Here is a 17,138-nt window from a genome sequence, read left to right as displayed (position 1 = left end):
TCAGCAACTTTAATATAAACTTTATTTCATTCATAATTTAACATTAAGTTGATAACAACATACAGTACAGTACGAAAGAATAGAATCCGGAAAAAAAGTCTAGTAACTTATATAAATCCGTTTCCTGACATTATCTAATATTTGGATATGATGGCTAGGTTACTGAAATTCACGTGCACAGTTGTTACAAGTAACTTACTAGTAAACGTAATTTGGTTGTTTTTTGAGGATATTTGAGTGAAAGAGAGAGGTGCAGGGGTGGGGTTTGCGGATTGGGATGGGGAGGGGAGTGAATTTGCCCGTGCCAATAAGAATAGAAGAGATAGATTATATGAAAATACATGTAGAGGATGATTTGCTCGATGAAAAAAGGTTTTCTAATCTGTTGGAGAGGGTAATGACATTCTGTACAATAGAACAAATTAAAGCATTTTCATCATTTGAAAGCTCGTCGTTCCCGACTAAGAGTAAATCTATTGAAAGCGAGTAGTTGATTTTATTTAATGTGCGAGCACGTAATTTCGAAAATAGACAACATTGTAATAGATAGTGTTCGTTTGTTTCATTTGCTTGCATGCATGAACATAGAGGAGCTATCAATAACGTTTCTTAGGTATAGATAAAACTTCAGGGAACTACTATTAGTAACTTTCAAAACAAATTCTGAGGTAGATAAAGTAGAGCCAAAATTAATTAAACCGAAAAAAAAAATCATTTGATAACACACACAGCCCCGTCCAGTGTTAAATAAAACATGCGTTTTATGTGTTTTGCTCCCCTATCTTAATAATTTTCGAAATTTACAAACAAGAACTCGAAAAAAAATCTGTGCAATAGAAATAGTTACCAATATAAGGCGAGCACAGCTATCTCCCTTAGATTTAAAAACCTTACATATAAGAGTTATGTCCCCTGCATTGTAAAACAAATTAAACATCCCGAATACTAAATATATATAATTAAGTCATCATATTTGTATTCAATGCATCAAAATGTCTGTTTTTAATCTGTAAGTATAAATACTGACCTTGCTTTGCCTCCGTCAAGGGACAGAGTTCATGACGTTCCATGCTTAGGATGAATAAATATTGTATTTATCTATCTTTTTTATTTATATATTTATTCATTTACTTATTTATTTATTTACTTATTTATTTATCTATTTTTTCATTTATTTATTCAATAACAAAGTGTCACTAGCCCATTTTATAGATGCACACGTATACTACCCGCTTGGATAAGTACAAAGTGTCAGGAATCACTGTCAACAAACTGACATACATTGTATACGTAGTTTATAAGTATAGAGACTAGAGTCCTATATGTCCAGAGAGTAGAAACCCTTCGCATTTTCCCGTAACATCTTAGTTTTGTCTTGAGTTGAAAAGTTTGATGTCAGATTGGTAAATAACTCGAACACGTCAGTGAATGAGGCCTTAGCTAGCGTACAAACTGGCCAATCAGATCCAAACATCACCCTGTCCACACCGAAACACGATATGACGTGCTGAAATGATAAAATATAGAAAAAATCAAAAGATATTTATTTATTGTTATTTATGCATGCTCCACATAAAACTAAAACCAATGATTGAATTGAAAAGGCCATCTTATACAAGATGACAATTTATTAAAGAAACATGAAAAATATTATCATCAGAAATATTTTGAAAAGCTCATCATAAGATGGCTAATTCCGCATCAGTATTAGAACAAAATACAAATTGTATGACAATTTACATCCTTAGGTGGGTATTCGACAGAATTACGCCAAAAAGTATTGATAGAATTACACCGAAATAGAACAAAATACAAATTGAATGACAATTTACATCATGAGTGGATATTTGGCAGAATTACCCAAAACCGTATTACATGTAAAAGGGTGGAATGAGGGTGGGTTTCGAAATAGCTTAATTTTAGATTTAGTTCTATATGCGTAAAAACAAAATGGCGATGATGAAAAGTAAACAGCCAATCATCGACCAGCAAGTATTGTATGCTCTGGGGGCCCCAACGGGATAAAAAGGGCCCCATAAAGGGACATAACCCAAACAGAATAAAATTACAAGAAAATGTATGTGTTACAGCATAAAATCAGCTATTTGCATAGCTTGCATTTATGCATGCTCCACATAAAACTAAAACCAATGATTGAATTGAAAAGGCCATCTTATACAAGATGACAATTTATTAAAGAAACATGAAAATTATTATCATCAGAAATATTTTGAAAAGCTCATCATAAGATGGCTAATTCCGCATCAGTATTAGAACAAAAATATTTAAGTATTTTTGTTTTCTTTGCAGAAACCTATCATTGTATTGTACCTACACGTGATTATTTTCCGATGTTATTTAAGAAATTGCATCTAAAGTTTGCTTTGGTGGTGTCAAAGTAGTGATGAAACACAAATTTTAACTATAATTATATTATCATCTTTGTTACAAGTGGTACATTTATGGTGAACCTGGTGGTACATTTTAAAATGATAACAAATGCGCCCTGCAAAACAACAATTTAAGCGACGTCACCAAAAATACATTTTTCGTCATCACAAATGTTACCGTTGCCAGCTGAGAGGTCATTTAGTTGACCTAAACTGTTGGTCAAAACGTTCACGAGGTTCTTAAATAATCAATAGCGTATACTGTACACGTTAAAACCATTGAGAAGTGTATAATAGATTTTAACTGTTTTACGTTACATTGGCATTTTGTGTCTATTAGGACCAAGAAACGCTCAAGTCACACGGAATTAGCAACTTCTAATACGAAAGAAAAGAAAAGTAGATAGCTCTAAAAAGATATTCCAAAACAAACGGACGAATTACAAAACATGCCATGCTCAATAGTGTGTACATATTTCGAAAAAATATGACACGGAAACTATATGAAAAGAAAAACGTTTATAAATGAAAACCAAGTTATTGATCACAAATATGTTAAAACTGTTTAAGACATCAATGTTTTACCTGGACATAAGGAACGAAATCATCGGGTTTCCATGACTCCCAGTCAGCCTCTGTTACCATGCCGGATCTAAGTATGGATATGACATATAGGTTTAGGGTAGGTCATATATAGGTTAGGGTAGGTCATATATAGGGTTAGGGTAGGTCATATATAGGGTTAGGGTAGGTCATGTATAGGGTTAGGGTAGGTCATGTATAGGGTTAGGGTAGGTCATATATAGGGTTAGGGTAGGTCATATATAGGTTAGGGTAGGTCATATATAGGGTTAGGGTAGGTCATGTATAGGGTTAGGGTAGGTCATGTAAAGGGTTAGGGTAGGTCATATATAGGGTTAGGGTAGGTCATATATAGGTTAGGGTAGGTCATATATAGGGTTAGGGTAGGTCATATATAGGGTTAGGGTAGGTCATATATAGGGTTAGGGTAGGTCATAATTTGGGTTAGGGTAGGTTATATAGGGTTAGCGTAGGTCATATATAGGGTTAGGGTAGGTCATATATAGGGTTAGGGTAGGTCATATATAGGTTAGGGTAGGTCATATATAGAGTTAGGGTAGGTCATATATAGGGTTAGGGTAGGTCATATATAGGGTTAGGGTAGGTCATATATAGGGTTAGGGTAGGTCATATATAGGGTTAGGGTAGGTCATATATAGGGTTAGGGTAGGTTATATATAGGTTTAGGGTAGGTCATATATAGGGTTAGGGTAGGTCATATATAGGGTTTGGGTAGGTCATATATAGGGTTAGGGTAGGTTATATAGGGTTAGGGTAGATCATATATAGGGTTAGGGTAGGTCATATATAGGGTTAGGGTAGGTCATATATAGGGTAAGGGTAGGTTATATAGGGTTAGGGTAGGTCATATATAGTGTTAGGGTAGATCATATATAGGGTTAGGGTAGATCATATATAGGGTTAGGGTAGGTCATAATATATATATATATAGGGTTAGGGTAGGTCATATATAGGGTTAGGGTAGGTCATATATAGGGTTAGGGTAGGTCATATATAGGGTTAGGGTAGCTCATATATAGGGTTAGGGTAGGTCATATATAGGGTTAGGGTAGATCATATTTAAGGATTGAATCTTGATTTGGTCGATTTCATGGGGTCATGAATTGAGTTGCTCTTGAGACAAATTTAATGAACTGCGAAGCAGTTCATGTTGAATTTGTCTCAAGAGCAACTCAATTCATGACCCCATGAAATCGACCAAATCAAGATTCAATCCTTATATTTCAATTGTTGCATATAAGGTTACAGAAAGTCACTCAGGAAGTCAGTAAGTAGCATTAAAATGTTATAGTACATTATGTTAGTTGCTGACTGAAGGTTACAGTAAGTCACATATAAAGTTACAGAAAGTCACATACAGTGTTACAGTAAGTCACATACAGTGTTACAGTAAGTCACATACAGTGTTACAGTAAGTCACATACAGTGTTACAGAAAGTCACATACAGTGTTACAGTAAGTCACATACAGTGTTACAGAAAGTCACATACAGTGTTACAGTAAGTCACATACAGTGTTACAGTAAGTCACATACAGTGTTACAGTAAGTCACATACAGTGTTACAGTAAGTCACATACAGTGTTACAGAAAGTCACATATAAAGTTACAGAAAGTCACATATAGTGTTACAGAAAGTCACATATAGAGTTACAGAAAGTCACATAAAGTGTTACAGTAAGTCACATACAGTGTTACAGAAAGTCACATATAGTGTTACAGAAAGTCACATACAGTGTTACAGAAAGTCACATATAGAGTTACAGAAAGTCACATATAGAGTTACAGAAAGTCACATAAAGTGTTACAGTAAGTCACATACAGAGTTACAGAAAGTCACATACAGTGTTACAGAAAGTCACATATAGAGTTACAGAAAGTCACATATAGAGTTACAGAAAGTCACATAAAGTGTTACAGTAAGTCGCATACAGAGTTACAGAAAGTCACATACAGTGTTACAGAAAGTCACATATAGAAAGTCACATACATCGTTACAGAAAGTCACATATAGAGTTACAGAAAGTCACATATAGTGTTACAGAAAGTCACATATAGTGTTACAGTAAGTTACATACAGTGTTACAGAAAGTCACATACAGTGTTACAGTAAGTCACATACAGTGTTACAGAAAGTCACATACAGTGTTACAGAAAGTCACATATAGAGTTACAGAAAGTCACATATAGAGTTACAGAAAGTCACATACAGTGTTACAGAAAGTCACATATAGAGTTACAGAAAGTCACATATAGTGTTACAGTAAGTCACATACAGTGTTACAGAAAGTCACATATAGTGTTACAGAAAGTCACATACAGTGTTACAGAAAGTCACATATAGAGTTACAGAAAGTCACATATAGAGTTACAGAAAGTCACATAAAGTGTTATAGTAAGTCACATACAGAGTTACAGAAAGTCACATACAGTGTTACAGAAAGTCACATATAAAGTTACAGAAAGTCACATATAGTGTTACAGAAAGTCACATACAGTGTTACAGAGGGTCACATACAGTGTTACAGAAAGTCACATATAGAATTACAGAAAGTCACATACAGTGTTACAGAAAGTCACATATAGTGTTACAGTAAGTTACATACAGTGTTACAGAAAGTCACATACAGTGTTACAGTAAGTCACATATAGAGTTACAGAAAGTCACATATAGTGTTACAGTAAGTCACATACAGTGTTACAGAAAGTCACATATAGTGTAACAGAAAGTCACATACAGTGTTACAGAAAGTCACATATAGAGTTACAGAAAGTCACATATAGAGTTACACAAAGTCACATACAGTGTTACAGTAAGTCACATACAGAGTTACAGAAAGTCACATACAGTGTTACAGAAAGTCACATATAGAGTTACAGAAAGTCACATATAGTGTTACAGAAAGTCACATACAGTGTTACAGAAAGTCACATACAGTGTTACAGAAAGTCACATATAGAGTTACAGAAAGTCACATATAGTGTTACAGAAAGTCACATATAGAGTTACAGAAAGTCATATAAAGTGTTACAGTAAGTCACATACAGAGTTACAGAAAGTCACATACAGTGTTACAGAAAGTCACATATAGAGTTACAGAAAGACATATATAGTGTTACAGAAAGTCACATACAGTGTTACAGAAAGTCACATACAGTGTTACAGAAAGTCACATATAGAGTTACAGAAAGTCACATATAGAGTTACAGAAAGTCACATACAGTGTTACAGAAAGTCACATATAGTGTTACAGTAAGTTACATACAGTGTTACAGAAAGTCACATATAGAGTTACAGTAAGTCACATACAGTGTTACAGTAAGTCACATACAGTGTTACAGTAAGTCACATACAGAGTTACAGTAAGTCACATATAGAGTTACAGTAAGTCACATACAGTGTTACAGTAAGTCACATACAGTGTTACAGTAAGTCACATACAGTGTTACAGTAAGTCACATACAGTGCTACAGTAAGTCACATACAGTGTTACAGTAAGTCACATATAGAGTTACAGAAAGTCACATACACTGTTACAGAAAGTCACATACAGTCTTACAGAAAGTCACATACAGTGTTACAGTAAGTCACATACAGTGTTACAGTAAGTCACATACAGTGTTACAGTAAGTCACATACAGCGTTACAGTAAGTCACATATAGAGTTACAGTAAGTCACATACAGTGTTACAGAAAGTCACATACAGTGTTACAGAAAGTCATACAGTGTTACAGAAAGTCACATATAGAGTTACAGTAAGTCACATACAGTGTTACAGTAAGTCACATACAGTGTTACAGTAAGTCACATACAGTGTTACAGTAAGTCACATACAGCGTTACAGTAAGTCACATATAGAGTTACAGTAAGTCACATACAGTGTTACAGAAAGTCACATACAGTGTTACAGAAAGTCATACAGTGTTACAGAAAGTCACATATAGAGTTACAGAATGTCACATATAGAGTTACAGAAAGTCACATACAGTGTTACAGAAAGTCACATACAGTGTTACAGAAAGTCACATACAGTGTTACAGAAAGTTACATACAGTGTTACAGAAAGTCACATACAGTGTTACAGAAAGTCACACATAGAGTTACAGAAAGTCACATATAGAGTTACAGAAAGTCACATACAGTGTTACAGTAAGTCACATATAAAGTTACAGAAAGTCACATATAAAGTTACAGAAAGTCACATATAGTGTTACAGAAAGTCACATAGAGTTACAGAAAGTCACATATAGAGTTACACAAAGTCACATATAGAGTTACAGAAAGTCACATATAAAGTTACAGAAAGTCACATATAGAGTTACAGAAAGTCACATATAGAGTTACAGAAAGTCACATACAGTGTTACAGAAAGTCACATATAGAGTTACAGAAAGTCACATACAGTGTTACAGAAAGTCACATACAGTGTTACAGTAAGTCACATACAGTGTTACAGAAAGTCACATACAGTGTTACAGAAAGCCACATACAGAGTTACAGAAAGTCACATATAAAGTTACAGAAAGTCACATATAGAGTTACAGAAAGTCACATACAGTGTTACAGAAAGTCACATACAGTGTTACAGAAAGTCACATACAGTGTTACAGAAAGTCACATATAGAGTTACAGAAAGTCACATATAAAGTTACAGAAAGTCACATACAGTGTTACAGAAAGTCACATATAGAGTTACAGAAAGTCACATATAGAGTTACAGAAAGTCACATAAAGTGTTACAGAAAGTCTCATATAGTGTTACAGAAAGTCACATATAGAGTTACAGAAAGTCACATACAGTGTTACAGAAAGTCACATATAGAGTTACAGAAAGTCACATATAGAGTTACAGAAAGTCACATACAGTGTTACAGTAAGTCACATACAGTGTTACAGAAAGTCACATATAAAGTTACAGAAAGTCACATATAGTGTTACAGAAAGTCACATATAGTGTTACAGAAAGTCACATATAGAGTTACAGAAAGTCACATATAAAGTTACAGAAAGTCACATATAGAGTTACAGAAAGTCACATATAGTGTTACAGAAAGTCACATATAGAGTTACAGAAAGTCACATATAGTGTTACAGAAAGTCACATATAAGGTTATATATAGGGTAGACATGTATAACAAAACAGTTGTAAAGTGACGGCACACAACATAGCAAGTTAATATAAAGATGATATATATATATACTCCCCTCCATATTACCGTAGACATCATTTCAAGTTGAGGTATGTATCAAAAATGTAAACTTCATTTATTTTACAACAATTGAAATCACGCTTGTTGGCCTGGATTGAAGCGCGTGAGGGGTCTTACTGTGAGAGGAAACCAGAGTACCCGGGGGAAACCCCACATGGTTAGGCAGGTGACCCCATACCTTTTACGTCCGATCAGGGAATCGAACCTCCGCCACCTTGGTGAAAGGCAAATGTACCACCCGACCACCCTTAGGTATCAATAAATGTGATCTGTACAATGTAGTATTGGCGGTTTCTGTCAACTTACATTTTGCAGAAGACATTGTCACTTTGCTTGGCTATTTCGGCCATGTCCAGTTTCCACTGGTCAATCTTTTTCTCCTTAATGTATGGTTTGGCTATATGGTCAACCACCATTTTCAGTCTGAAAATCAAACTTAGAATATAAAAAGAACAGGGTAAATGGAACCCATCTTACCTCTTCGAACAGGTTTAATTTTATTATTGGTTTATTTTGATTAACGTCGTATCAACAGCCAGATTTATTTGAGGATGTGCCAAGTTTTGGAGGTGGAGGAAGGTCGGAATACCCGGAGAAAAACCTTAGGCCTATGGTCAGTGACATGCAACTGCCCCACGTGGGTTTCGATTCGAACAAGCGACCCAGAGGTGGAGGGCTAGTGGTGAAGTGTCGGTACACTTTTTCGGCATAGCCGTATACATGTACATATATGTAATATTCGTTTGGCCCGGATATGACGCGACAGGTGGCGTTACTGGTTAAGATGAAGTATGTGATTGGTCAATGTAGCGGTCAATGCAAAATGCAGGTATGTAGTTAAAAACGAAACAAAGTTAAGATTGAATGCAAGCTGAATAAGTGGATGTATCTTTTCAAATGACACATTAATAAAATTATATTCCTGATTAAAATGCAGTCTTAATTATTATCACCAAAAACGATTCAAACTGATCTAATTTTGTTATCCGTGCTGAAACGCATTAGTTCGTTGATTTATTTCACCAGCAGTTTTACATTATAACCACCGGCATTAAAACTATGCCGTTTATCTTTTTTAAAGATTTTTCTTGTTTATATTTTTATTCATCAAACAATATAATCACATATTTACAACTTAACCACTCGGCCACCGCAGCCCCTTTCCGTACAGGGAAGTAAGCTCGTTTATCCAGGGAGGTAACTGAGATGATAACAGCCTATCACTTATTAGGTATCACACAACTAATTTAGCTAACCAGCTGGTGTTTCTCCTGCGCCAAGTCCTCGAAGAAAATGTGTTTCTTAGGTTTGTAGCTATTTCCTGAGTAAATAACACATGCAATGGGTACTTTCTATATACGAGAATAAAGAGTAGGGTCTTGAGATTTTGAAAAACAAAAATAAACACTCCTGGTATAAATAGAAAGATGTATAATTCCATATGATGAAAGGCGGGAATTCCCCAGGAGGGGGTTCCCCTGTCCACTGTAAATATCAAGGTTACTATCTTCCATGTACTGGTGTGTCCTTACTATCCAATAACATCATTTTTCTGGTAAGGAAATCTTCCAACTTTAATTTGATATAAATTTCACAACATTTGAAATTCTAAATGAGAAATTGAGGGGATGGAGTCGTTGGTAATAGGATATTGTAAAATAATTAGTTGTGTGAGACCTTATTAGGAGAGTAGCAGGAACGATAACTCCGGGAAGAGATTGACAGCTTGGATTGGTTTATTTCGTTTAACGTCCTATTAACAGCCAGGGTCATTTAAAGAGATTTGGAGGTGGAGGAAAGCCGGAGTACTCGGAGAAAAACCACCGACCTACGGCCAGTACCTGACAACTGTCCCGCGTATGTTTCGAACTCGCAACCCAGAAATTGATAGCTCCTCGTTCCATTGTCGTTTCCGTGCTATGCACATACGTCACCTACAAAGCTAGATTATATTTCTATATATACAGTGTATGTTATTTTTGTCGCTTCCATTGTTTAGTGAAACATAAATCACAAATACTGTATTACAGTTAAATATGACGTCACTCACCTGGGAAACTTAGCCACCACACTTGGTACGTAGGACAGGAGATGTGGCCTGCAAGAATGAACCGTTTGAACAATGGACTGTGACGTCACATAAAAATTACGTGATGCTAATGAGGTTTTGGACATCTGTGTTTGCTAAACTATTATTGAATTCATATGTATTTATTATAGTTAATTATTAATTCTGTATGTGTTTTAATAGTTCATTATTATTTTTTATATGTATTTTAATAGTGTTTTTACGACATTCATCAAAAGCATTACGCAAATTACATCACACGTAGATCTACATGTACAATATGTTCAATGCAAACTCAGAAATAATATTTACGTATGTACGTAATGGTGATTGTTCCATTCTATCCTAGAAATCAAGGAGGTAATAGCAGCCTTGAAGATAACACTGTTTACCATGTATCTGTACTGATATTAGTACCTCAGCAATAGGTCAAAGGTCAGACCAAGTTCCTCCAAGACTGCCAAACCCTTGTGTACATCATCACGTGTGATCCACGTGGGGTCCTCCATGTCAAGGATGTGTCGGACCCCCTTGAATAGGGGGTTCTTACGTAGGTCTGCAAGGGTCTCGCGTATCTGGTGGTAAAGGAATAAACACGTTGGTCGTATTATTTTCCTGTTTTTTTTGTTTTTTGTTATTTGTTTTTTTGTTATTTGTTTTTTTCGTTTTTGTGTCAAAAGAAGACCTGAGTTTACCGCAGTCAATAATCTTACCATAATCGGCGGATAGTTCGATAAAACATTCCATGAAAATCATCGTATCTCCGAGAATTTTCGATTGACAGCTCTTTTTTTTTTTTTTTTTTTTGTTTCAGAAAGATTACTTTCAAAATCAAAACTTCTGGGTTAAAATGTTTAATCGAACGATAGAAAGAAAATAAAAAACTAAAGTTACGTTTGGATCCGTTAGGTCCACTCCACCGACAACACCTTTGATTTCCGGCCATGACCTTGCCTGCTCCATAACCCATTCTGAGAAAGATAACTTACACGGTACAATATCATACGAGTTGTATGTATGTGTAAAAGGGGATTCCTTTTATTCGAAAATATGCATAACTAACGTGAGAAGATATACGTCACTAATGATAAAAGATATGTGTCACTATTATGGGAAAAAGTACGTCACTAATGTGGGAAAATATACGTCACTAATGTGAGAAAATATACGTCACTAATGTGAGAAAATATACGTCACTAATGTGAGAAAATATACGTCACTAATATAATGTGAGAAGATATAAGTCACTAATGTGAAGAGATATGATTCATATTTCCAGTCAATGCAAGGACATCTTGTTCGTTCCATACCAGTTCGTATAACTGCTTACACATCAATAGAATAAAGCTTTTAATTTGTTTACTTTAAAGATTTTAAATCATTGTCATAAAAAAGGATAATGCAAAAGTTACATCGACATCATAAACGCCTTAGAAATGAATCTTTGCCTCTCCCATTAATATTTACATGTACCTGGGGTGCATGTACAAATGTATGAGAGGAAAGAAATGAAGGCAAGATCACGTGATTGTTACGCCATTTTGATCATTGTCACGGAAATGCTTCGCCATGTGTTACAACTGAATCAAACGCAGTGAGGATTTTGATTGAGAATAATTGCATTTTATCAATTTGTCAGCCAGCTTGCGTTTATATTGACAATAAATACAATATTACAAGCGCTTACTTGTTCAATGATTGTATATATATATATATATACCACACGATGACTTTGACAGTAATTCATTATTTCTTATGTTGCTTCATAGAAGTAAAGTTAGTACGTTCTTTGTCAACGACACAATTTATATCTTATATTTCAATATCAATAAAGACATGCTTATTATACATGTTAAAAAATCTGGATCATAAGAGGTAAAACACTTTAGATACGACTTTTTCTTTTGAGAACAATGACTTAGAACAATGACTTAGAACAATGACAAGGTAACAGACATCGGAAACTAGGAAAACCACTGAAAAAAAAATCAAAAGAGCAAATGATGATAAAGTACTTCAATGTTATACTTATATCAAAACTTACTGGATTCGTCAGGGTGCCCGTTAAGACACTGGACAAAAACTCCATATCTGACCGGGGTTTTCTGAAGGTTGTTTACATATTCATCCGCTGTAACCTCTCGGAATATAGGTCCTTCCGCTGACGTTGGCCATGGATATTTGAACTTATCTAAGTCCCAAATGTCTGAAAATATAATGGTTTTGATAATGTACGTGTAATTTGATTTGATAGGGTATACTTTTGTAATTATCAGGGCAACACGTGATAATTAGACAGCAATACGAGATCTAACATAACTATGACTACAGTGCATTCATCAAATGAAATTTTAGAAGTTTAAGAAAAATCCTAATAAAGATTGGTTATGGAAGGACGACGAAAGACAGACGGACAATGGATCACTAACGGAAACCGATTTAAATAACCCAACATCTGGTGATTCTATTGTCAAAATTCCAAGATGGCTGCCTGTCAGCCATATTGATTTTTCCAGTCAGTCCAAATTCAAAAAGGGCGCTATTACAGGTCAAAGGAAACCTACATCTGGGTAAGATCCATTTGGGCAAGCGGATTTGTTGAAAATACCCTCAGTTAAAATTAAATCAGCCCGTCTAAATATAGCGCACCGAGGAATCCGGATGCAAATTAATTCGGTAAATATAATTTCTGCAGGTATTGCAACTCCAATGTTTTGTTAGGTTCATTTTCTGTCAATTTTAAAATGAACACCAATATTTCATACAATCTGCCCATGCAGGCCCTAGATACACATAATACAACCAGAGATGGCCTACCAAATGGGAAACAGCATCTACGTATTAAGACATACGCATTATTACATTCATACGAACGCACCAAACGCGCATGTAATAAATTAAAAAGTGGTACAATGTGTCTAATTAGGAGTGGTGCACACCCTAGTGCACTGAACCCCGTGACTGCTGGTAAATTAATCAAACTGTGTATACGTCAGCACTATATGGTTGCGAACTATGGATTTTATCTAGGAATGAAGTTTTGATGTTAGAGAGGGCACATAGGTTTATTCTCAAAGTAATTAAGGGATTTAATAACAGGACCCGTACCGATATGTGTTTGGGGTTGATTGGATGGACAACCACAGAAGGTTATATAGACATTAAAAAACTATTGTTTTTTGGAAGATTATGCCATTTAGAGAAGAGTACTTTGACATATTGTATATTTTTAAGAAGGCTTTACAAATCTATGTTAAGTGGAAACGAAAACAAAGGTGGAATTGTGGATGATATTATGAGAGTAATTAATAAATATAAATTGAATGATGTAATCAAATTATTTATTCAAACAAGTACATTTCCCTCAAAACCGCAATGGAAGAAACTCGTGAAAGCGTCAGTGTTGTCAAAAGAAGAAAAAGAGTGGAAAGTGAGAATGATGAGCGATAATGAATTCAGTAGATTTAGGCTTGTGTTATGGAAACTTGCAATGAAATATCCTTGCTGCAGAAACTCCATACATTATGTTATGAAAATTGTCGTTTCCATCTTTACAAATGAATTGACAGAGCTATGTCACAAATGCGGCAATATGTATATGTAGATGTTTTAACCCATATCATATTAGACTGTAGTCACAGCTAATGGGCAATATGGCCCACAGTTAATAAAGAAATTGAAATTACATCGATAATCTGAGAGATCAATTATGGTGTTCGGTCGCATGTATTAGTGACACGGGTTTATTGTTGAGTGCCTATCTACATTCCCTCTCGGATAAAGAACTTGTACATATCCTAATTGGTGGACCAATTAATTTCGAATTGAGTAAAGTAGATATTGATGAATTCAGAAGAATAACAGTAGTTGCTGTTGAAAAAATGTCAAAAACTTATTACCGGTAGCGTGACTGACGTCACTACATTTAAAGTAATTTTTTCTGTGTTTGAATGAATATACATCATTAAATACGGTTTGCACGTATGATTTAAAGTGTAATCTATTAATTATAGTAATTTAATATATGAGTATGTGAAATATATATGTCTAGAAAGTGATATTCGAATGCACCTTAAATGTAATGTCTGTTTATAGAGACATATTATCGTAGATTATGTACATAGTACCACTAATCGACTATAATGCACAAGTCTATTATTAATCCCACTTGTAAAAAATTATGCACATTTAATTATTCCTACATGCATGTCATTCAAATGTATTTGTATATACACTTATGTATTTATTCTGTTTATAAAATCTTCATTTTGGAGGAAATAAAGAGAATAATAGTCAAAATGAGCAACAAATAGATAATTTAACCAAATACATGTATTTAAGTTTTCAAATGTACTATGTAAAACACAGGTACATCTGAGGGACATACAGGTGAAACATACAGCTCTTATAAACAGATGCTTCCTAAAACAATACCTACCTCTTGTTGAAAAATATGTTTGCGTACGGAGAACACCCAGGTGTAGACAATGACAATTGTCTATTCTCGTAAACAGTACAGTGTAGAGAATATGAATATCAACAAATGGTTAACAATGATGCATGGTAAAACAGGGTGGACATCAGTATTGTGAATTTCTTATCTCATTTAGGCCTATATCAAAAATAAATTTAGCCAATGAAATAAGTTCACTTTGAGTTACGTAATAAAATAATGTATCAGAATTTAAATGTATTTGGTCTGTCATAATAATATCTAGACATATATTTCCGTCTGCTATTGATTATAAGTTGTTGATACAATACAGTACATCGCGAATCTGTAATGACGAAACAAATGCCACATGACTTTTTACAAATTAAATAAAGTTGATGTTGTCTTTCGTGAAGTCTGACTGATTTATCAAAAAGTAAAGGAAGCGGAGCAAACTGTAAGAATAATACTCACGAAAATGACTATCCACGTATGTGTGACGCCCACAGGAAGCCATGTTTCAGGAGGACCGATAAGCGGACTACAGAAATGAACGAAATCGCAAAAAATGGTTAATACACGAAAATAAATGGTGCTTGATGTCATAATTTTCTTCGTAATATCACGAACTTACATCAATTCTAAAAATGTATACTTCATATTTCGTTGAGTTTGATTTAATGGTTTTCTACAGTTTAACGAAGAATTCTTAAAAATCCCCCCTTTTAACCTCTCACTAACCCAATTTGTATAATTATGTAATTTATATCAGTATTTACCTTGTCTAGCCAGGTAATGTTGATAAAGATCCTGTATGTTTGTTTTCAATTTCAGATAGTGCTATCTAAATGGGGAACGGACAGCGGAATAGATTTAATACGGAACGTAACGGAATTGCAAAAATGTCAAATATGATGTAAATAATTTCATTTAAAAAATTAATGTGATTGCCTGCATCCCCCAACAACATTTTCTTATGGATTAAAACAAATTCACGGTATTTTCAGTAAATATCTAGGCCATGTAGTGTCAGAAATTGAAAGAATTGAGAATAGAGATCATTGATTCAATAGATTATTTAGAATAAGAAAAAAAATATGCTTAAATATAACTGAAAAATGTTTTATAAGTGAAATCAGTATTTGTGGCATGTTATTCTGTACACAAAGAAAATAGCAATCTTTCTTAATTCCATATAAATGTTTTTGTTAAATCAATATAATTTTCGCAATAAAAAAAAATCAGTAAAAAAATATACTCAAATAATATGTTCAACTCGTTTTTGGCGGCTATATTTTCAACTCTACACTTAAATCAAAACAAATTATTTAAAAAAATCGTTGAAGGATTTTAATACAAAAACGCATATTCTGAAGCATCATATATACACTGATAAATAAACAATAGTTTTTTTGTTTTGTTTGTTTTTAACAAAAATCAACCCCTCCTCTTTACATCAAAATCATCTAATACATGCAGATATGTCGTAGGGTCAAGTTTATCCTCGTTTGTATTGTCATATAGTCAGTCATGTGTATTAATACTGTTTACAGGAAGTAACTATGGTCAATACCAGAAGAAAGGAGCTGGAAATTACACGAAGAAAGAAAAGGATGGAAACCCACATCTGTGTACAGAGTCAAGCTAGAGCAAAGCGAGCTTAACTTGGAACTGTTCATCGGAACGTCCTGTTACTATATTTGGAACGGAATGAGACAGAGCCCCGTTAAGTGATTGTGGGGCCTTAGGACGGCGTTAAGTCTCCAACAGGACCGAACGATAATACAGTATATCTGATTCTGGTTCGAGCTCGGGGGACAAGGATGTGCCATATCAATACTCGACAAGGGGCATTTTTATTTCTAGAATTGCCTCCCTATATGCCATATTTGTGCAATATAATTTATAACCGCCATCTGCAATTCGAGGGGGAAATAGAATAAATGTTTATGCTTTTATAAAGTATCGAGGTTTGGTTTGCTTTTATTTGGTTCATTCAAGGGCTGATTGTTTGTTTATGCCACATGGAGTTATAGCGCGGGACTGATGCTGACGTTATAGTGTTACCCCACTGAAATATACTGCCGAAGACACCCAGCAGGACACCTCATCCAGTCTCATTATACTAAGAACAGGTAAATAGGAAGTCTGAACCTAAAACTGTTATTTTAGACTCTGCTACAGGGGACAAGGGACAGGACACCAGTGGAAGGGAAGTTACTCGTATTGATAAAACAGTTTAACAAAGCCTTGTTTCGATGCGTCCTGTACTCCAAAATGCCGTTGCCAATCTTTAAAATCTACATGTATGTACACAACATTTCGTGTAACGTTAATTAACGAAATCAGTTTAAAGCAGGAGGTAATATATGTACCTACCAATGTAGTGTGCAATACTTAGCAGTATTTTTATGGTATAAATGTACTCAGAACGT

At 34.6% G+C, this 17,138-nt stretch overlaps 1 protein-coding gene across 1 annotated transcript; it reads right to left on the bottom strand.

The window, feature by feature from the left end:
* Window positions 1-15,243, bottom strand: LOC117337022 (uncharacterized protein y4mH-like). Its single transcript, XM_033897770.1, has 8 exons — window positions 15,178-15,243; window positions 12,316-12,477; window positions 11,166-11,242; window positions 10,689-10,846; window positions 10,254-10,301; window positions 8,510-8,626; window positions 2,976-3,042; window positions 1-1,507 (listed from the first exon to the last, which is right to left on the bottom strand). The coding sequence occupies exons 1-8, from the start codon at window positions 15,218-15,220 to the stop codon at window positions 1,319-1,321; spliced, it is 861 nt and encodes a 286-aa protein (XP_033753661.1). The 5' UTR covers window positions 15,221-15,243; the 3' UTR covers window positions 1-1,318.
* Window positions 15,244-17,138: the final 1,895 nt, after the last annotated feature.

Source organism: Pecten maximus, chromosome 11, assembly GCF_902652985.1.
Source record: "Pecten maximus chromosome 11, xPecMax1.1, whole genome shotgun sequence".
Taxonomy (NCBI): Eukaryota; Metazoa; Mollusca; class Bivalvia; order Pectinida; family Pectinidae; genus Pecten; species Pecten maximus.
Note: the sequence above shows the minus strand (reverse complement) of the source record. Positions and strands in the feature narration are given on the sequence as shown.

What these genes read in the sequence shown, in the direction of transcription:
- LOC117337022 (XM_033897770.1), bottom strand. Translation starts at nt 15,220, where the DNA reads ATGGCTTCCTGTGGGCGTCACACATACGTGGATAGTCATTTTC. An exon ending in TGGACCTAACGGATCCAAAC is followed by an intron (nt 10,847 to 11,165) that starts GTAACTTTAGTT and finishes CTTTACCACCAG; the next exon opens with ATACGCGAGACCCTTGCAGA. An exon ending in ACCTTTGACCTATTGCTGAG is followed by an intron (nt 10,302 to 10,688) that starts GTACTAATATCA and finishes TCATTCTTGCAG; the next exon opens with GCCACATCTCCTGTCCTACG.